The 22,966-nt window shown below is 34.8% G+C and overlaps 1 protein-coding gene across 1 annotated transcript in view; it reads left to right on the top strand.

Annotated features, from left to right (window-relative positions):
• The window catches only part of LOC122360412 (serine/threonine-protein kinase Nek11-like), a 46,169-nt gene extending 23,810 nt beyond the window's left edge, over positions 1 to 22,359 (top strand). Inside the window, exons 10-16 of the mRNA XM_043260999.1 lie at positions 684 to 803; positions 1,722 to 1,815; positions 2,006 to 2,135; positions 7,637 to 7,776; positions 10,410 to 10,470; positions 12,984 to 13,080; positions 21,951 to 22,359. Coding sequence (XP_043116934.1) covers positions 684 to 803; positions 1,722 to 1,815; positions 2,006 to 2,135; positions 7,637 to 7,776; positions 10,410 to 10,470; positions 12,984 to 13,080; positions 21,951 to 22,149 — 841 coding nt within the window. The 3' untranslated portion in view covers positions 22,150 to 22,359. The remainder of the gene's footprint in view (positions 1 to 683; positions 804 to 1,721; positions 1,816 to 2,005; positions 2,136 to 7,636; positions 7,777 to 10,409; positions 10,471 to 12,983; positions 13,081 to 21,950) is intronic.
• The last annotated feature ends 607 nt before the right edge of the window (positions 22,360 to 22,966 follow it).

The following is a 22,966-nucleotide window of genomic DNA, read 5'->3' as shown; positions in this document are numbered from 1 at the left end:
TTATATTAATAAATGAATAAAATTCTATAGTGTGTTTGTGGTAAGAACATTTAAGTGATAATTTGCTTCATTTTTAAATTTAAATACTACTATTTTAAAAACAAATGGCAGTTAATGTTCGACATAATTTGTTTTACAGTAAAATTAGGGAGTTCCTTTATATATTCTTTTTTGCCTGTCTTCGTTGTGAGGCACAAAAGATATATGCATGAGGTTATATGCAGCCTTGATTTGAACTGAGAAATCTGACTGAACCTTTTGCTCATTAGCTCGTTCAAACACTATTCTAGTATGCTTGGTGTCCAAAGACTGCACACACAGCATCTGAAGCTGTCTCACACAAGTTCTCATGAATAACCTAATGATATATTTTTCCTTGTTTGGATTCTATTTTTTTTTGTTGGATTAAATCCTAACTTCAAATAAAACGGCCTATTTCTTTTGAGATTGTCATTAATTATAAATACACAACCAGTCAAAAATGTGGACACACATTCTCTTTTTCTTATTCCTTTTCCACATTTCCACAAAGTAATATATGCTGACTAATAAACCCCAATGCCAAATTCATGAACATCAACAACTTCATCACATCAGCTCTGATCACACAGTTCAAACAATGTCTGTAAAGCAAAGGAGTAGTCATTAGTCATTTCAATAAATGTAGTCCTTGAACCCCACAGGCAGAAGAAGGTACATCTGCAGACACTGCGGGAGAGATCAGAGGTGCAGAAAATGAGCCCGAGAGAACGCATGCGGCTCCGGAAACTCCAGGCAGCAGATGAGAAAGCAAGAAAGCTGAAGTGAGTGACGTTCTTGCGCTGACCGTGTCACACTGAATGTTAATCAATGTGACTCGCAGTTCATATTCCATAAAGTAAGCATGAGTGTCAAGGCTTTTCTGTTTTCACGGTGCAAGGATTTTTGGCAGCATGTTTCACGTCAGCTCTGATACTTTGCGTTGAGTAGCTGTCACACTCAAAAACAGACTGATGTATTATGCACATTATTATACTATTTTATTCTGTGATTATTTACCTCCCTCCTATTGTTTAAACCTGTATGACATTTAGTGTTCTACAGAACAGAAGATACTCTTTTGTAGATAAATCCATTTCGTCATCATGGCAAATTTGGAGAAATGTAGCATATCACTTACTCAGCATTGTACTCTCTACATGGAATGGGTGCCGTCAGAATGAGAGTCCAAACTGCTGAAAAAAACATTGCAATAATCTACAAGTAATCCACATGACTCCAGTCCATAAATTAATACCTCAAGCAGCTGCAAGCTGCATGTTTTGAAATAAACATCAATACGTTTTTATATATCCATAATGTTGCCTTCTCCAGTCTGAATTAGAAAAATATGTGCAGAAAGATTTGTTAGTGGATCATGATATCAGAGGCAACTCGGAAAGCTATATTATATAACATAGAGTGGTATTTGGCTAAAGACAAACTATTAAAGTTAAACATGTCTTGGTGATAGATTTGTTTCTTAAAAACAGCATTCTACTTTACAAGACATGGACAAGATGGACTGGAGACATGTGGATTAATTGGGGTGTATTGGAATGTCTTTATCAGCTGTTGTAACTTTTATTCACTCCAAAGGAATACACTGGTGAAAAAATTGATGTGATGCTACATTTCTTCAGATCCTATACACATGGTTTGTGTGAAGTCTAAACCTAAATACAAATTTTGTCTTACTCTAGGCAAATTGTGGAGGAAAAATATCAAGAAAACCACCTGCGCATGCAAGAGTACAAGTCCAAAAATTTCCAGAAAGTTAGTGTGGATGTTTTACAGGTATGTTTCTAATATTGCTCCCAGAATATTATAATAATTCCTTACAGTTTTTTTGGACAATCAAAGCACTTTACATTGTGTGGTGAGGATTTCCTCAACCACAACCATTATTATTATGCATAAGACATTTTAGTTTTTTTAGTGATAGACATATGACATACAGCAGTTGTTTTTTTATTTCTTTCCAAAGGTGACAACCGAAGAAACAGTTAACCAGACTCAAGCAATTCAGAGTGAGACGCCAGACAGAAACTCCAAGCTATCAGAAAGCATTTCTCAAAACTCTGATAAGATGTGCAAGTCTGTGTCAAAAGACCATGGTGAGTGGTATTTATAACTGAAGGTCAGATGGCTGACAAAATCCATAACCCAGGGTTAAAAGCATCGCTTAACCCTCTTTCAGAATTTTAAGAGTGAGACATTGCGTTTGTGAGGGTTAAAAAGTGCCACTGCTCTATTAAAACCGTAAGCAAGGGTTTAAGTGTGGCGTGAAAAGCCCTACAGTTAGAAAAGGGAGATTAATTAAACTTTCATAAAGTAGATTAATTAAATCATTTTGAAACCTAGCTCCCCTGGTGCGTTTCTCCTGCTTTTTAGAGTCTATCATGAAATGCATGTCTGATGAAATTCTACCCATCTCTTCCAAATCAGAAAGTTTAACTTTCCGTCAGAAATGACTTTCTCTTTTTCTACATCTTCATTAAAATTCATTGTGTGCTTGGCGCTCCAGTGCCTCTTTCTCCATGGTTTAACAAACAACAGATCCCAGAACAGAGCGAGGTACCATGAGTATTACACTGTGCTGTCAGACACACACACACACTAAAAGAGATTGGGGGTTGGGGGCAATATTCCATTGCAATTTGAAAGTCAAATGATTCCTAGAAGTTTTAATGATGTTTCATAGATTTATTAGAGCAGAAGTTGCCTGCCTTTTGAACAAATGATAAGGAATGTTAATGTTTTTAAAAATATGATGCCATTTTTAGAGGTATCCAGATCCCACATTTATCCAAATCAGGGACAACTTACTATAGTGTGTTTGAAGCTTATAATGACTACATGAGCTCCAATGTAAACAGATAGAAGAGGGCAAAACATTGGTAACACTTTATTTTAAGGTGTCATAGTACAGAGTAATTACCTAATTAGATACTTAGTAGTAGCCATTGTACTTACATGAAATAAAATGTACTTATCATCTAACTAAATTATGGAACAGGCTGTAATTACATTTTGTAATTATGTAGATGTAACAGGTAGCTACTGTTACACATATGTGTAACAGACCGAGTGTGCTACACAGCTACTTACACTTAAGTACAATCTTGAAACATTTCATTTTAAGCATTTTATGTAATATTCCGTAATTTTAATGTAATTAGAATATATTGTATTACATGCAATTAAACTGTGTGCTAATGGGTTAAGTCGAACAGGGGAGGCTAGATAAGGTGTGCAGTATAGATTCACACGAAGTAGACATAAGTACAATTTTGATACACTTTATTTAGCCGTGTACTTGAATTTATAACTATGTTGTATAAAGTCTGCAACACATATGTGACAAACTTTTGGTTACATAAGTAGCCGTGTAGAAGACTATAAGTGCAAACTATTTCATAACTTAGTTACATTGTTATATTTTGTTTTACGTAAGTACAACAGCTACTACTAAGTACTTATTTAGAAATTACTTTGTGCAATGGAAACTTTAAAATAAAGTGTTTCCAAACCACATTTTTCCATTCCATTTATATTCATTTCAATATTTATTCAGCAAGGATGCATTGAATCAAAATACAGTAAATATCTAATGTTACACTGTAAAAAAAAACTACCTCCCAACTCAAAACAGACTCGTTGCATTTAAATTGTTCCACTAAAATGACATTGGTTGTGTCCTAAACCTGAAAAACATTTTTGAAAACAGCTTAAACGTTATCTCAAGTCAAGTCAAGTCAAGTCAAGTCAAGTGGCTTTTATTGTCATTTCAACTACATATGGCTGTGCAGTACATAGTGAAATGAGACAACGTTTCTCCAGGACCCTTACAACACAATACAAAAGAACTCACATATTGAGCTAAGACAGTGCCTCAAAATAACAAATATAGGCTACATGTAGTTTGTCACTGGTAGCAGGTAGAAAATTGAAATAGAATGATTAAATGAGGTGAATTAACTAATAAATATCCATTTTGTTTCCAGTTCAAAATAAACATAGTAGCTTAAAATTCTTGCTTGTGTCTAAAATGAACTTGTAAATCAGTTACTGTAGGTGTCACTGTCTGTTGAGTAATTAGCAGATGGACAGTACGACAGATGCTTGGGGTTTCGGACACAGCCCTTAACACAAGTTGGATTAAAGTTAATATCCAACAATATCCATCCAAAAAATGACTCAGGAAAGTGAAGTTTGTTTTGGAAATAGTGCAGATAGCACTTGGTTAATATATTGTTATCTAATGCATTGACATTTAATTGTGTCCAAATATTTTTAAGGCCACTGTATATGATTACGTTCATGGTTTGTGTTTAGGTTGGCATATTTGTTTAAGATGACCTGTCATTTTCTGGTGCTCATTTGCATTAATCATATTGCTTAATAATACAATTGGCTTAAGTTAATATTTGTGTGGAGGCCGATAACCAGATTCTTGACATGTCTGTAATTTTGAGTTGGCTATGAATATGCGAGTCTGATCTGGCGTAATGCTGGTTTTCGGTGACTCATTCTTTTACCAGCGTCATTATATGCATCAAGGGAAAGATAAGTTATGGCCAAAACGCCTCCTTAATCTGGTTTTGGTATCACGATGATAAATCTCAGAGACGTGTTTTCAGGAAGTCCTGAGAGGTTATCTATCAGTTCCCTTCTCTAATCACTTTAGATTCCTCTGTAAATGAGATGTTTTAAACGAGTGGAGAGCCACAGCTGTGCTCTTAGACGACTCGGGGAGAATCCACACACGGTGTGATTTATCGATAGAGGACGCTGGGGGTGCAATTGCCGTAAATCTGAAATATTACTGTATTGTAAGTGGGAGCATTTGGGAAAGAGAAGTGTGTAGCAAAGCTTATGTGTAAGTGTGTGGATCTTTATTATTAAAAATTAAAGATGTGATGTATTGCTGCTGGGTTTGAAATTAATGGAGTTAAATCTCTTGTCCTTAAATTTAGCTAATGTATTTATTATTCAGCTTCCGTAAAACCTCATGATTTAAGTTCTCTCAAAGGCAAAAAAAAAACAAAACCAAAAACTCAGGGAATGAATAATGCATAATTAATGCTAAAATGTGCATGTTTTGGATCATTTTAGTTGGCATTTAGTTGCCGAGCAGAAACATTGAACAGGTTAACGCTGCTACATCACAAATAAAGATAAATGCTCTTCTGGGATGGAATTCAGACATTACTGCTCCTGTCATTTTGAAAGTTCATAGTTTCATATTAGCGTGTTATTCAGGGACCCAGGCGGCCCTTTCTGATGATCTTGTCGAGTTCTGGAAGTAAATAAACATACGGTGCGATTCTGCTCATGTCTGCAGTTAAACCATAATGACTACACTAGGGATTTCTGCGCCTTGGAAATATGCCTTTCAAATGATAAAACTGTCAGTAAGCACATTATGTGCAAATCTTGTCAGCGTAATTGTCTCCAGTCTATGACTGGCTCTCTTTTATTTGTATGCACACATCCGTACTGTTATTATTAATTAATACTGTACAGTAGAGTATACTGCATCAAATGAAATAATGCTTTAATAAAGCAATAAGCCACAAGAGGCTATGCATGTCAGTGTATTTACCAAGAATCTGTCTGTATGGATTGGTGCATTAATATAATAATAACATTTTGAACATTTGCAGCATTTTTAAAAAATGCAAGATTATAATTTATCTGGTAAAGGTTAGCTATAGGCACAGAATGTAAAGGGTCATTTGCTGGGGCACTATTAGGAAACCTTGACCTCAGGACTGGGACTCTAAAAGCTTTTAGTATTGACTAACAGAGCATAAAGTAAATGGCCAGAAAACAGCTAATGGTGGTTTAGTCGTTGTTAAATATCTTGGGGTGTCATTAGCATCGCTAATTAGAATCAATAAAAAAAAGTTAGGAATTGAGGGTTGTCTGAAAAATGCATGCTGTCATCCGTAGGACTTTTCATTTATCTCCATTTAAAACTCATCGATTCTAAAAGTAAAATAAGGATTTCATCTAAAATTGTTCTTGGATGGCACACAGTCATATGCTTTAGTACAATCTGAAATTGTATTAATAATATCTACTGCCAAATGATTTACAAAAGATTTTCATTTTGTGCCTTGTATCTTGTAAAATGGTACAATAAGTGGTAAGTCTAATATGTACATGCTACACAAAAACAATACTCTTTCAATATACACTATAGTGCATTATTTGACTGTAAAAACATATTGTGAAGCATTATTACAATTTAAAATAACTTTTCTATTTTCCAGTTTTTTTGTTGAGTTTTTGGCATCATTACTCCAGCCTTCAGTGTCATATGATCCTCCAGAAATCATTGTAATATGCTAATCTGGAGCTACTATTATCAATCAATTATCAATCAGTTGTGCTACTTAATAGTTTTGTGGAAAACTTTAGATAACCTCTACAACTTTTTTTCTTAGAATAGAAAGTTCAAAAGAACTACATTTATTTAAAATCTTTTGTAACGATGTAAAAGTCTTTACTGCCACTTTTGATAAATGCAGCTCTGCTGAATAAAAGTATTAAAAACCACTTTTAAATGATAGTGTATATAAAGAAATACAAACGTCTGCAATCCTTGGCAAAATTCACCTAAAGTTCTTTAAATATGTGCAGAAATACTCTGAGGCCACACTTTTTGTGATGACGTCTTTGTGCAAAACAGACAAAAGCAGAGTCAATGAGGCAAGACTGAGGCCTGAACAAATGATCATATGAAATGACTGAGCTGAATCACAGAAGCTTCCTGCACAGTGATGCAGTAGAATGCTCTTTCTGCTCTTTGTCATGACTAATCCTCTTTACTGGATAAAACAGTGCTGTAGTGTTGTAAATGTGATCCCGGGGCTCTTTTCTTTAATTGTAAATTGCAGGTTGTGCTTTCATATTGGGCTCAGCGATTTACTAGTTTAAACAAGACTGAAAAATAGAGCATGGTGTGGTAGGACATTAGCCTCTCAGGTTATTAGCTCACAACAAAAACATAACATAACATTTAAATTTAATTCCTGCGAGATAGTGCAGTTACATCTTTTTTATCAGCAGCCTCTCAACCTTGAACCTTGTTAATAAATTGCTTCTGTCCTTTTTGCACTTTGGTGGGATTTTTATCCCTGTAGTTGTTGGTCTTAAGGTGTCTGTTTGTGGGATGCACGTGTAAATGTATAGTGATAGTGAATAGATGGATATTGAATGGGAAATTCCTTTAGAGTAAAGTAACACCCTCCTCAATCTCTTTCCATCTCTCCTGCCATCTTTGTTTTTCCAGTTGTGAAAGTCCAGTCACTGACTAATACAATCAGAGGCATGGAACTGAGTAATCATCTTGGTCGCAGGCCCAGTGTGTGTGTGTGTGTGTGTGATAGAGGTTGTCAGTGTTCATTTGTTCACACGTGTTCGGTGTAGAGGTATTCTGTTGCTTTCTGGTTCAGAGATGAAACTGGCACAGGCTCATTCTCATTGTCTTAGTGTCATTGAGCAGAAAATGTGAAGTGTTAATGATAGAGGTTACCTGTTGAATCAAAACATTGCTCGACAGTTCACAGTATCTGTTAAATCTTTGCTATTTTTTTAATCGTTTCAGCAATCCCTGAGGATCCTCAGGCGGCGGAAGCATTTTACTCAGTAGATGAATTTGAGTCATGCTCGGAGGAAGATTCAGATGGAGAGGAAGACTCAGAGGATAATCTCCCCACAGACCCTTCCTGTCAGACATGTGGACAGGTGAGGAGAGATCCAGCGCCTGAGAGAAGCTCTTGTCAATCAGTTTATGTGACTGTGTGATATTCACATTTAATGAAGGTTTAACTATCTGTGCTGCCTCAATCTTGTACACACTGTAATTAGAGTTTTTGTTTCTGTCATTACAACAAAAAAGTTTAGAGACATTTAGAGTGTGAGATATGCACTTTTTTTCTTAAATCTATACATATTAGGTTAAAATATATTAGAAATGAATACTTTTATTCAGCAAGGATATATTACAATAAAGTGCCCTATTATGGATTTCTGTGGATACTTTTCATGCAGTGTGTAACACAGCTCTAAGTGAATGAAAGCATCCTGGAAAGTCTTAAATCTGAAAGTGCATAAAGTGTAGAAAGTTATTGTCTCTCAAAAGAAAGAGCCAATTCTAAATCATTGAAATGAGTCGTTTTTAAAATGAGTTCCAAATTGAAACATTAGCATACTGTCGCCCACATCTTGGTATTTTCAATTTGTTCTGAATAAAAGGCAGATTCATTCTTTAACAGATTGGGGCATTAATATCTCACAAATAATGCAATATGAAATCAACCAATCACCGGAAGAGTTTGGAAAAATAATTCCTTGAACGATTTGTCTTGAACCAAAATTCATAACCCTATAATAGGGGCACTTTAAAAACATTTATTCTGTTATCATTGTTTTAAAATGTTTTTTGCACTGCAACCATTTCAGTTAAACTAGGGTAGGCAGCATGTTTTTTAAACTGAAAAACATATAAATGGTGACCAATTACTTACACATTCCTTTATACATTCATACAGTATATATCTGGATATAAACTGCATCAACTAGCCATATGCTAATGCAATGTTTCCTTCCATCCTCAAGGACACTTTTGGTTTGATATTCCTCAAGTATCCTCTTTTCCCTTCCAGTATCTTTTTGAATTATTCACACACTAAACTCAAAGACACCCTCAAGTCTTAATAAGCCCTCATTGACAGGATCATCTGTTTAAGAAGCACGGAATAAGATGATTTCAGTCATATCTCACATGCAGTGGTTGTAGTTAATGTACAGGTAATATGATACCACTTGTCTGCGGCATTGTTGTCTGCATTATGCAAATTTATTTTGCCCATAGAGGGTTTCTCAGCAAAACTCAAACTCATTATTGCAGGTACTTTGTAGTGCTTGAGTTTTGTGGCACAACAGCAAACACATACGTTCAGTTCAGGTGTAAAAGAGCTAGGGGCTCATCTGGACTCCCAAGAGATCACAAACTACGCACCTCAGCACACTCTTAAAACGGCAATCCAATACCAAGCTTCTTCAGGATTCGATCAGGCCAGGCCAAGATAGATTAAAACTATTTGTCACCATTGAGAGGAAGGAAAGAAAAAAAACTGATGGTATAAGTATGAAACCAAAAGAGAGAGTGGAATAGACTTCTGCCCCAGTGGATATTTGATAATTAGCTGGCTCACAGTAAGAGTGGAGTGGCGACGTTTGTGCCGCCAGCCGTAGCCGGCTGAGATTCTTCAGAATTGCAGATAGAAGAATTGCATTTTGTAAATAGCAGAATAATACATTGCCGGTTCTTCTGCACCAGCATTTTTTTCTTTTCTCATTTCGATTCTTTGCATAGATGGCACTACTTGATACTCTTGAACTGCCCAAAGGCCTACCTTCTACCACAATACACCTGCCTCGTTCACAGTAAACTAGGTCCTGCTTCATGTGTTTCAAATGCAGTTTTATGTATATATTTGGATTGTTTTATGTCCAAGACCTTTAATATTAAAAAATAGTAGTATGAAATAAGTATTGCAATTTCAAAACTATAGAAGTCTAAAAGTGGAGTTAGAGATATTTCTAAATCATTTCCATATTTAGTTTGTAAAAATTAATTGTGCATAATTTTCAATGAAACTGTAATATAATATAATACATTTGTAAGTGCTTTTAGTGCATAATATATATGTGTATGCCTTTATTATGTAATATAAATACAAACACATGCATGCATATAGTTAAGAAAAATATATATGAAATATATTTATATAAACTGCATGAATATAAATATAGCAGAAGTAGGTTTTGTTGTATTTATAGGTGGTGAAAATTATCTTTTGATAGAAATGTTAATGATGATTTACAAAAACAAAAATGTGTGATAAATGAATATGAACATTTTTCTTCTTCATGAGTTATTAAAAATAGTAAGAGTGTGAATACATTTTAGAAGAGGTTATTTTCTGGAGTCCATAAAGGGAAAAAGTGCAGCTTATTATTTTGCTGATAGACCCTTAGCCCTGTTTCAGTCTGTCCTAGAGACTTTCATCTCAACATGGTGAATGTCTCAAGGGAGTATAAAACCCTTCATGTTGCCTTTATCATGGTGCTACATCCCCACTTCTGGTCATGTCATCATGTCAAATTGGAGAGCCATTGATCCGGAATGGCGTTTATTGGACCTTTATTTCAAGACCCCTGTGTGGCTGACATTAGAGAGTTGATCTAACAGGAGGCACCCTCTCAGCCCTATAATTTCCAATAATATTATGTCTTTGTATGTGGGCCAATGGGAACATATGGTATGTTTCAGACTGAACGTGTCCCATCTTGTGTGTCCTTGTGTGTGACAGGATAGTGACCTGGAGGTCATGATCAGACACATGGAGGATGTTCTGAATGGTGACTCGATTGGTGAGTATTAATATGATGTTATTTTCCCTGCCATTGCACACAGGAAACTTAAAACCAAAGCAAAAAATGCATAAAACAAAGACTAATCCATCAAATCTACTTTTTTCTTGGATGATCCCCACTGGTCCATTACCACTGTGAGATATATAGCATCTTTTTACAATAGTGACTGGCCAATTACACACGAGGTCAATGAACAGACAAAAACTGCTTTTTGAAGGTCACAGGCGTAAAAAAAAAAAAAAAAAAAAAAGACACATGAGAATCCTCATCTAGCTCCAGAATGAATGACCCATTTTCCAGTGTGACCCCTCTCTGTGTGATACAGAGGATTTTTTGCTTGTTCCTGATGACTCGGAGGTGAGAATGTCAGGAAGCCCGTTTGTCTGCCACTTGAAGCCATGGAGACATTGATTAGGCAATTCATATGAGGCTATTTACAGGCTCTGACCACATCTGATAAGTTCTGTGCATCGATAGAACTGGAGTATTTATGTCCAGCACTTAGTTTCTTTCCTGGTTTATTTTACCTTCTTAGGTTTCAAGTGCTTTATATAAACTGCCATTTTGGACCACATCAATCCCTGGCTATTTTTATTTTAATCTAGAATCTTACTTCATTTTAATGGGTTTTTTTTTTTCATTCTTTCACTATTTTTTTTTTATTTCTTATGAAACTTAAGATTTTTTTTTCTGTAAAGCACTTGGAATTACCACTGTGAAAATGTGCTATATACATTTTCTTTTCTTTTCTTTTCTTTTCTTTTCTTTTCTTTTCTTTTCTTTTCTTTTCTTTGTTGTTGCTCTAATCTATTCGCATCATATAGCACCTTTTAGGAATGATTTGGTTTGAAAAGCTTGTTTGTGCATTCCTTCTTCATCCTGCTTGGTATTGTTATCAAATGCAATGGCTTTCTATACATTTCTGAGTGTTTGTATATATCGGCTTGAGGTAGCATTTATTTGTGAGTGTGTTCATGCATGCTGATATTCTCAGTAGCTTTATTTCTCAGTAGCTTTTGTCAAAGTCTGTTATTCACGAAAGTCGGTAGGCAATTTGCTAAATCAGGCCGTATATTATAACATTACGTTATTGACCTGTAATGAAAATGTTACTCCTCACTTCTGAGCTCATCTCATCTGTAGAGTAAGATGAATGATAGCAGTACAATTCTAGACAGGTAATATCAGCCCAGGGTTGGTCTTTTGGCATTAGTAGAAGAAACTATTTTCTAACCTTATCTTCTTTCTTTTTTTCCCAACCACCTTGTCAATGCAAAGAGTGTCAGATTTACTCAGCCAAAAGAAAAAGAATAGATTGAAAGAAAAGAGAGAATTAATAGTTGCATTGAGTGTTAGTCATCTAATGATCATGCTGCTAAAAGACCAGCAGTGATATTATACACACAAACACATATTTGACGTACAGTCCCTGACACATGATTTCTGTGTCCCCTCATCACCTGGTGAAACACACACACACACAATCTGCTTTGGCTTGGTGAACCGTAACGCACATGTCACTGTGGCTGACAGCTCAGAAATGCTGCTTTCTGCTTGAGCTCCACTATCACATCTCTCACTTCATTCAAGGCTGGCCTGGATAAAAGTGAACGTTAACAAACCTTTTGCTTTATGTATGTAAAATATCTTCTTGCGCCCAGTTATCTTTTTTTATTCTCTGATAGCTGCAGTATGATGTCAATGAAAACTCTATACACTATTCTTTTAGATATTCAATATTCAATTAAACACCTACTTATAAACATGAGCTCATACATAACTCATAATAAAACATGAAAAGTATGTGCAGATAAATGCATTTATTGCACTGCACTGGATGCACTGTGTTAGTTGTTTGTGATTTTATTTTTATTATTATTAGCTTATTTTTCTGCATCTGTTATGTATATCTCTGTGTGAAAAACCAAATCAATAAGGCTGATTGCTTCAGATTCAGACCCCTTGTTAGAAACCCCAAGTCAATCTTTTTAATATGTACATACATTACTGTTAAAAAAGGTGATATTTTTGAGGATGTCTCTTATGCATTTATTTGATCAATATAACTAATAAAACCGTAGTATTATGAAATATTATTTAAAACATATAATATTTTTTTCTATTTAAATGTTATTTAAATTTTAATGTATTAATGCAATGGCAAATCTGAATTATTAGCAGCCATAACTCCAGTCTTCTGATTCATCTGATTGATCTGAAATCATTTTAATATGCTGATTTGCTCCTCAAGAAACTGCTTACATTTTTGTACTTATTTATTTGATGAATAGTAAGTATTTTAATGGAAAGTTAAATGTAAGCATTTACAGTTTTGTTTCTTGTAAAATTTTTATTTATTTATTTACATACAGTGTAAATGCAGTCATGTGTAGCAGCTATTTATATTAGTTTTCAAATTTCAAGTATTTTGACGCAAAATCATAACAAATAAATTCAAATCAGTCAAACCTATTATCTGACACTGTATATGCACTTCCTTTGTGTTTCAGTATCTGATGCGGAGGAACAGAAGCCTCAGCTGGGTTCTCTGGGAGTGAATAGCATCAATACCTCCATGGCTGAGGGCAGAATACAGCGCATGAGAGAGTGAGTGTGTCATCCTTGACCTATTCACAACCATCACCTCTTTAAGAGTTTCTAACACACCCCAGGCAACTCACAATGGGTCTTATTCACTGATAATTGCGCTTACTTGGAACCATTTTATGGGCATTCCACATCCTTCTATCCTATAGCTTTGTTGATTTTATGAAGTTTCTCTTGGTTTCTATACGGTGTAAAGTGTCTCCCAACAAAAAAGTCTAAGCAGTGCTGACCCGTTCCAAGCAGACATTTTGCTTTACCAGCTCCATTAAAAACCAGGTCACTTCTGATATAACCCACCTTCCACTGCAATCAGCATATTGTCTGTTGTTCTGTATTTGCGCCTGCTTTTCTTGATCATGAAGCTAAACCCATCCTGCCACTCTTCAATCCCCAAAGCCCGGGTCTGATCTTCACAGGGCCAGACAGATGTGTGGCTCACAGCTAAAACCAGCATGAGCCTGACAGTGAACTCTCTAATGATTTTTCAGAAATAGTACTAAAACTGCATCAGCAGGCCACAAACATGAGAAAAGGGGCTTCGGTGCTAATTAGCATGCAAAAATGTCATCAAGGCTGTAGCACTATTTTAGAAATGATCATTTAGCACTTTAATGGCTTTGTCATTTCCTTTTGTTTCAATTTTCTTTCGTATTACTTTGAATTGCAATGGCAGGTTCTAGTACACATTTCCTTTTTTTATATATCACTGTTCCATGTGTGATTCAATTTAAGCATTATATGAGTATAGTATGAACATTATATGAATTCAAGATTAAATTTAGGGGCCTCTGGACAGCATTTTCAAACATGAACAAATGTCTGAAAGCAATAAAATTTATATTTATTGTTTTTTTTGTACACTTACATATATATAATTATTTGCGGCTGCTGTGTTTGTAACCCAATAATCTTGGTGACTCCTCCCTGTGGAGTGTTTATCTAGGTGCATTTTAATATGAGGTTCTGCTTGGATTGTCATTTATGATGCATATAGCTAATTTATTATTTTTCAGGTTATTGTGCACAGATGCTTTCCTTAGGAGATTATCTTATGTCATTTTTTGTTTACCGTCAGCTTCTTTTCTCATTTCCTAGGTTGTTTATACACATCTTTCTCTCCACAGAGATAATTCTCTTCACTATCTGTTTTATCTGTGCAAGAGCAACAAAGTATTCCCTGCAAACGTCAGGTTTCTTTAGAGAGAAATCTATACTTTAGCAATGATGAACTAACCTAATCAAAAGTAAAAGGAAAGACATTTACAGTGTTAGAAAATTTCAATACGTTCTGTTCCTTTAAACTTTTTTTATCAAATAAAGCAGAAAAATGTTTTCAGCATTTATATTGTTAAGAAATGCTTCTTGAAGGCTGAATATTATTAGACTGAATTCTGAAGGGTCATGTGACACCTAAGACTGGAGTAATGGCTGCTGAAAATTAAGCTTTTCATAACAGAAATAAATAACATTTTAAAATGCATTAAAATAGAGAATATTTATTTTGAATTGTAATAATATTTCCAAAATATTTCAGGCTGCAAATAAATGCAGTCTTGGTGATCATAAGACGAAATGTAAACGTATAACCGAACTTTTGAATGGTTGTGTATTTTCTTTAGCAAAAATAAAATGATGTTGTACAGTGAGAAATATTTAAAAACAGTTTTCTGGAAAATACTTTTTCATATGCCTAGACAGCATTATTGTTTCTATGGCTGTCACTGGAATAAAATACCTTTTTTGATATTATTATAATCTGTATTGTATCGCACCATTCTCCATATAAGCTTGGTAGAGTCCTCTGTCTTCCTTTCAGCGTGACTGCAGAACCTTTCCTGACGGCAGGCCAGGCCTGTGCTCCCCTACTGAGTGTGGGTTGAAGATATTAATAACAGAAGCGCTCTTCCTGTGAGGGCAGGAATTAGAGGCTGTCAGCTCCCTCTCTGCACGTCTCATAAGAGCGTAAAGATGAGGAGGAGGGAGGAGGAGAGCACAGGTAGCAATTTACAACAGCTGCATTCTCCCTACACAGCCTCTCGTCAGCTGTGCGGTGACTCTACGGTCTTGTTCTTCCAGATGCAGCTCCTCTCAGCTCCTATTTGTTTCATTGGGAGTGAATGCGTTCTCAGGTATATGCAGGTGCAGGCAGATTCTAGTGCTGAACAAGTCAAATTCTCTTACTTTGTAAGGTTTATTCAGTTGAGTCACTTTTCAACTGAAAGAACTTTGTAGCAAAATAATTTTAGAATGTTTTTTTTTATTATTATTTTTATATTTTGAATTTGTTTGTTTTAAAGAACATTCAAAAGATTGTTAAAGAATGCAGAAAGGTAAATTTACCACAATTTTGAGTAAAGATTTTAGAATTTACTCTCAATGATAAATTAATAAACTGTTGAAATTGGGCAACATGTTTACTTGCCACTTAGGGAGGTTAGAAAATAAGGGGAGAAAGATGTACACCAAATCTAAATGTAAATGTGTATTTTTCATAAATATTTTTAATCTGGTAATATTGGAAAGGTTTGTAAATCTTATCTATCTAACAAAAGCTATGCTGTATCATGAATAAGCATCACTGCCTCAAATACCTTATTGCTTTTATAAAACGTTTACCACACAATAAAATAAACATTTTACAACTAAAAATATGTGTGTGTATATAAACATTTTTATTTATTTATTTACATTTGATAGTTAACAGAAAAACATTTCTAGTTTTTCAATTTATATTTTATTTCATTTAACGAAAACCATAATTTTACCTAATTTTACTTTTAATTAAAAAAAAAATCATACAACATATCAAAAGTGCCCCTCACTAAAGAATCTGAAGCTAAACTTCAGTTGCTCATCCTACCTTGTCCAAGGACACATGATACGGGGTCACCAGCATCATCAGATGTCATCAGACTAACTATTAGCCTGTCACAGCATGTGTGATTAATTTCATTTCTGTAAATTTTCATGTCAAAATCTTGACCTCGAAAGCAAAGGATGCTTTTAATAACATTCTATTCTAATGCCTCTTACAGTTGCATGCCTGTATCAACTCATTTTTATTTTTTATTTTTTGGTAGAAATTCTCTAAAAGCCTCTTTTCAAACGCAAGATTTGAACCCACGCCCCATGTGAAGACCAGCATGCTCTTCCTCTGAGAAGAATGAATCTCCTTGAGTCAGCCCTTCTGACAGTAAAAACTCTTTCATTGTCCTCTTTATATTCCGCTACATTATACAGTATGTGCATTTGGGCTATATCTCGAGGACAGCTCTCAAGGGCATATCTGAAAACAAAAGATGATGCTGTTTGATGCGATCGTTTGATGACGATATCGCTCCTTCACCAAGCTCATCCGCGCATGACGGGTTCACGAGTTCTCTCAAACTTGTTAACGTTCTGTTGATCGTTATGTAGGACTTCTTTTGTTGACTGCAGCTCATTAATCCTCTGAAAATAGCTGATCAAAGCTGCGGTAGGAAGCGTACATTCACTGAGATATCGGCCCTCTTTTATCAGAGCGGTACCGTTGAGAAATGTCTGAGCTGTCGAAGTAACGGCCCAGAGCAGTAGATGCTTGTAAGTCATTACGCTTTTGTTGTTTAGGAGGTTCCCAGGGTTTTGGGAGCTCTCTGTAGAAGGATGGCGAGTGGTGATTGCAAGAGGAAAGAGCCTGGAGTTGGCCAGGAAGTGGAGGGGCGGGTGGAGAGCTGTGTTTATCATGCTGGGAGTGGGGGCTGATTGCAGCTCAGCCTTGATTACCACCACTAATCAGCTGGAAATGGACTGCGTGTGTGTATATAGGTGGGCTTATGTGTGTGTGTTAGCAAGTTTGTCAACTTAGACGGGAACGCCTCTCTTATATGAAAGCACTGACTGAAATTGACTTAGAGACAACAGCGTTGAAGAGGGCTGGTCGTTGCGATCTCAGAGGTCTCTCAGTTATAATTGACTTTATTCCTGGCTTCCTGACAAATTCGTGAGTCATAATAACAGAGCAGCCTGATTGCTTTCGTTTACATTGTCTTAAACTTTAGAACTAGCGTGATTTAGCTTTGTCCTTCCTAAAAAAAGGACGTTTATAATGCATCTCGATTGATTGACTCATGAACAAACATATTATTTCCACAAAGATTTTTGGTCCTTTTTTACCCCAGAGTTTTAAGAGTTTGACAGTAACATTGAGCATAGACTGTTATTTGTCAAAATCAATAACAAATCGTTTTAATGCTGGTAATCATATCCCTAATCTAGCAATCATATCCCAGTGGAAAAGAAATTGATAGTGCAAAATATTTTTATAAATATATATAGAGAGAGATATTTTTTAAATACGTTTATAGTTGGAAAAAGGTCCGTTCCTTTATTGGGATATACATTAGATATATAATACAGTTGATCGCTTTTTCCACATAAACGTTACACTTTGGAAGACAATACATTTTTTGTGCTCTCAAATGATTATTGATCATGATTAATTGCCTCCAAAATCAAAGTTTTTGATGTGTGTGTTTATTTATTATGTGTATATAAATACAAACGCAAACACATGCAAGTATATATTTAAGAAAGATGTTTTTTATATTTAATATATTTATACATAATATAAAATATAAGAATATAAATGTATAGACGTTAATATTTTCAAAATTTATACTGTATGTGTGTATTTATACATAATAAATTTATTTAGTACGCATAGATAATTAATCCAAATTTTAATTTGGATACGATTTTCAAAAATGTTCTAAGCTGGAAATCATATTAGAATGATTTCTAATGAATCTTGTCATGCTAAAGACTTGAGTAAAGATCACAGGAATAAACTACATTTTAATATACATTAATATGTAACGAATACATATGATAATATATAATAAAATATTTTAAATAATAATACATGTATTAAAATAGAAAATTATTTAAGTTTGTAATATTTTTACATTTTTATTTTCAAGTTTGCTATTAATTAAAAGCATGTTCATGACATTGCCATAACCTTCTCACGATGGGCCACTTTCACATCACTGAAAGCATATTCCATGCAGTTCATAAAATCAAATAATTTGCTCTTTCCGTTTCACCGTGCTGGAGTGCTCAAACTTCCAGAGTCACAGTCAAACTCCAGGAAAGCGTGGAAAGAAGGAGACAGCAATTACCTCACGCTGAAGTGGGCAGGGGTGGGGGCACAATCGATTTAATCCCAGACCGCATACGCTCCCCATTACTGCTGAGGATGGAGCAGGCTGGAGGATTGCGCTCACTGAAGCTGGAGCTGATGCCACCGCAGCCCTGCCATTCCTCAGCATCAGCAGCTGTCTGCTGCTCATCAGGCCTGACACCTGTAAGATATGACTGCTGTCTGCCTCGAGGCATAACTTTCCTGTTGACAGTCGACACTCTCAGGTGACCTGTTATATCTTGTTAAGACAGCAATAACAGAACTAATGAGAAGTAGTGACAACAGGTATCCTACCGGAAAACACTGCGGATGCTTGTGTAATGGCTTTAGTTTGGCAAAGTTAAAGTGGAGGAGCAGTCTATGAAATGGATGTTTTACCAGTTTATAGTGTTTAAAATCAATCTGTGCGCTACACTGAACATTATATGAATATGTTTTTATTGTAATATGGTTCAATTGTGTTTAATTTTATGCTTCTATGGAAATACAAGACTGCTGCAAAAGAAACTAATATTTCTAAAAATCACAAATGTTTCATTTGATCAGCTGTTTGCTGTATAAAATCGCTTAAAAAGGATTGGCCTTTCATCGCCCCTTTGACAAACATAAATAACAGATGTGGGAAAAAAGAGATTACGTCATGAAGATTTATGGATATTTTTTGTTACTTCAAAAATAAATGTTGTTAAATAGTCATTTACTTTGTTGTTTCAGTATATATATATATATATATATATATATATATATATATATATATATATATATATATATATATATATATATATATTCTTTAGGTTTTTATCCATTTAATTTTTCAAACTTCAAATATCAATTTTAAATGATATTACATTTATATATTTGATTATATTTACATTTATATTTTTCTATTTTATTTCAAATTAATTTCAATGAACAAACATTAACTGCAGCAGTTAATTGCAATTAACCATTTTTAAATAATTCTAGATAGCTGAACTGTCATTAAGACATTTGTTTATTTTGTCAAATGGCCTCCAAATCCAAACTAGACTCTAACTGAAGTAATGAAATATTCCAGACTCTATCAGCTCATCATCGCTAAATCTACTATTCACATGCTAATTAGCATTTCTCTAACTCCATGTCACTGTCTCTCTGTAATGACTCCATTGGTCCTTTTTCGCTCGTGGCTCTAGGTTTTTGTCTTTTTACAAGTCTGACTCGGGCACGGATGATTTATGTCATAACCAGGCCCACCCAGAATCAGCAGCAATGACATTAATTGACGTTGTTCCTCTCTAAAGGCTTTCATTTAACTGGGAAGACTGGAAGGCCACTGGATGGTGGATGTGACGATTTGCTTTAATTAAGGCACAAAAGCACCAACGAGGTTTGAGATGAATTTAGGACGTCGATTTCACCACCACAATCAGTAAAGAAGTGTACATATTCTTTTTGATTAAATATGATTCTCTCATATAACTGCTTCTATTCATCAAGAGATACGTGAAAATGGACTAATCAAGAACTGCAAAAATGACTCACAAATGTAATTTTGGCCATTTCCCACCTTTTAATGATGCATATCTTTCAGCACTTCCTCCTTTTATATTTAACAGTGTGGCCCCTCTAACTGCTTCTGTTTTCCTCTCAATCACATCTCTCCAAAGTGATCTTGTATTAGACAGTGCAGTTTTAATCATCTTTCCCTAGTCATTCTTGTACAATCAATTCACAATCATAATGTTGACCTTTCTGCCCTGTTTTGCTGAGTTGTACATATAAAGTTGTTTTTATAATTTCACTCATGCCCTTGACTGCCAAGTTAAGCAAAACTTTGGGCAAAAGAAAATGCTCTCAAACTATCAATAAAACTGTCAACAGGGGGTGTTTTTTCCATTAAAATATTTTTATCTATCATAAGAAGTGACTGTGTGTTTTGATACAGATAAAAATGAAAAATTGAAAGTCACAGTTTTCGTCTAGGGTTTATTTTTTCTTCTTATGAGCACAAGGAGAAACATTTAAAAGAGTACTGTGGGCATTACACAGTTTGAGTTGACTTGTTTTCATAAAGTATGTTGATTTAGAGGCCAGGCCAAAATATTACCAAAATTGTTATTTTATTTTTCCATATTCTCTTTGAGTGGTAGGTGGTGTTTCTTGTTTGAAAAAATTCAATGGGGTCCAAATGTCTGAGACAACTAGCTTCTATTTGAATACGTTTCATTATAAATGATAAATGATTCGTAAATGCATGAAATGGAAGCATTTATGTTATAATTGTACACAGTCTCTTAATAGCAGTTTTTTAATAATAATAATTTCTGTGTAAAAAATATTTTTAGTGCACATACCAAACTTTTAAAGCTACAGTGGGTTCATCGATTTAAACTAAAGATTTTAATGTGACGGTATCATAATTTTATGTGTTATGCCCTTTGGTTGCTTGTCTCAAAACACAAACACACATAATTTTTTTCTTTGCATATGCACAGATGAATCATAAAGAATAAAAGAGATTTATTTTATTACATTTTTGTGGAGGTGGTTAAAAACCAAAATCACCATCACAGTTCTTTATATTGTCAGAAAACTGAGGTTTATGATTTAAGTATTTTTTTTTTACAAAGGTACCAAAATCAAAAGTGATACCATGTAATAATTTGTTTAAAATTGTTAGTGCAAGGCCTTAATGGCTAAAGATGCTACTTCTGTAGTTCTGTATACACATGGACTGACACAAAAGAAAGGCACTATATCTTCTGGACCCCTTGTGTTTCTTTTAATTGGCTTTTAAGGGTGATATTGTTCATCTCTTCCAGCTGTCTCTTTTCATTCCTTGTTCTTTCTACATCCTGTAACCGATGGCATTGCTTTGACTTTAGGCTACTGAGTGAAGCAAACCCAAACCTTGTAAGTTTAAACCCTCTCAGATGACATGGCGGCAGAAACCTCTGAGCTATAGAGCAGCCAGCAATCCATCATTCGCTTTTTTACACTTTCAGTCGCAAATGTTACATCGCCCAGTACAATGAAGTACCCTGTCTTGGAAAGTCCAAATCAATTTAGTTCCCTAGACAAGAGATTCCATAGCTTATAAGAATGACATTTATTAATTTCTGATATACCCAGATGGAGCTAATTACTTTTTCTTCTGTTATCTGACCTTCACCGTTGAGTTCGTTTGGACCATTACTACTATACTGTCTCATCTATCTCTAGACCGTCAATTTTTGAGAAAGAAATGGAAATATCCATCCTGGTCAACACTTACATCAAGTCATAATTCATTGAGATATCTCGCTGTCTCACACTAAATGGACATATTCACAAAAGCAGTACTTATTTTTAAAACTCTGTTCGAAGGGAAAGACGTTCTATTTTTGGTCTGTAAGCTGTGGACGTATTTTACATTATGCATGTTGTGTGTAAGATTCTGCTCTTGCTGAGGGGTCCAAAGGTGCTGATAGAGATGACATTGAGAAGAGGACGTGATTCACGGTGCCTGATCACATACCCGACACCTGTCAGGGGGGGTGTTTTTTACGGGAGGTCCCGCTTGGATGCATTGCGAGAACGAATGCTGTGGGATACATTTAGAACAAGAACTTCATAAATCACCTTGCATTCGGGTTTTGCGACTTTTGCAGTCCTTCATGAATGCGAACCGGATTACCTTAACTATAATTTAAATTTGGACTTTTAGGACGGTGTGCCAGAAGCTAGGAGAGGAGGTGTTTCTGAAGGTCTATGACTGTCTGAAGCAGGCCCGACAGAAGCAGGAGAGTGAGGAGAACATCAGACAGGCTCTGATCCAGCTGGTGGAGAGGCCCGATGATTGCTTTGAAGTAGATCAACTCTTTATTATGAAGAGCTGCTCTCGGCGGCACAGGAGAACACCGTAAGATAACTATAAAGCACACACACACCTACTCACATGTTGTCGGTCAACAACTATATAGATCAGCTTATGCACTTTTAAGATCTACCTGTGATGCAACTTCATATTGTAAGAGCACAAATACTTTGTTAGGGTTGTGCTTAATTTTAGGAATTTTACTGAGCAGCAATTCAACTTCACACAACAGAAAATGTATCCAACTCAAGTTTTGTTGTTAAACATAATATTATAATATTAAATTAAATAAAAATACATCAAAAGTAAAAAAAAAAAAAAAAATTATATATAGTATTTTTAATAATATAAATATATACATACACACACAAACACACACACACACACACACACACACACACACATATATATATATATATATATATATATATATATATATATATATATATTTACATTTTGAACCACAGAATTTGAATCGCAGCATCAATGCTGTACCTTTTTTCTTGAAACATTTTAATATCAAATGATGAATATTTCATATTAAATAATATTTCCACTGTCTTCCTTTAAAAATATGCACTTCAATGTCAGTTATAAAATATAAATGAAACATGAGTCATTTCCATAAAAAAGGAAATGTATTCATATGTTTGTGTTTTAATGTTAAAAATATATTAACATATGGAAATGTATTCATATGTTGTGTGTTTGTGGGTAGATTACATTGGAAATAGTTCAAAGGAATGTAAAATGCATTATTAAAAACTATGTTTCTCTTAAACTTAAATTCTTAAACAATTCTCTGTTCTGCTTGATAAATAAGTTCAGTTTCTGGATTCAGTTAGAATTTTTCATTCAATTCTCAT

Source organism: Puntigrus tetrazona, chromosome 16, assembly GCF_018831695.1.
Source record: "Puntigrus tetrazona isolate hp1 chromosome 16, ASM1883169v1, whole genome shotgun sequence".
Lineage (NCBI taxonomy): Eukaryota > Metazoa > Chordata > Actinopteri > Cypriniformes > Cyprinidae > Puntigrus > Puntigrus tetrazona.
The sequence above is the reverse complement of the archived record's forward strand: the minus strand, read 5'-3'. Positions and strand labels throughout refer to the sequence as shown.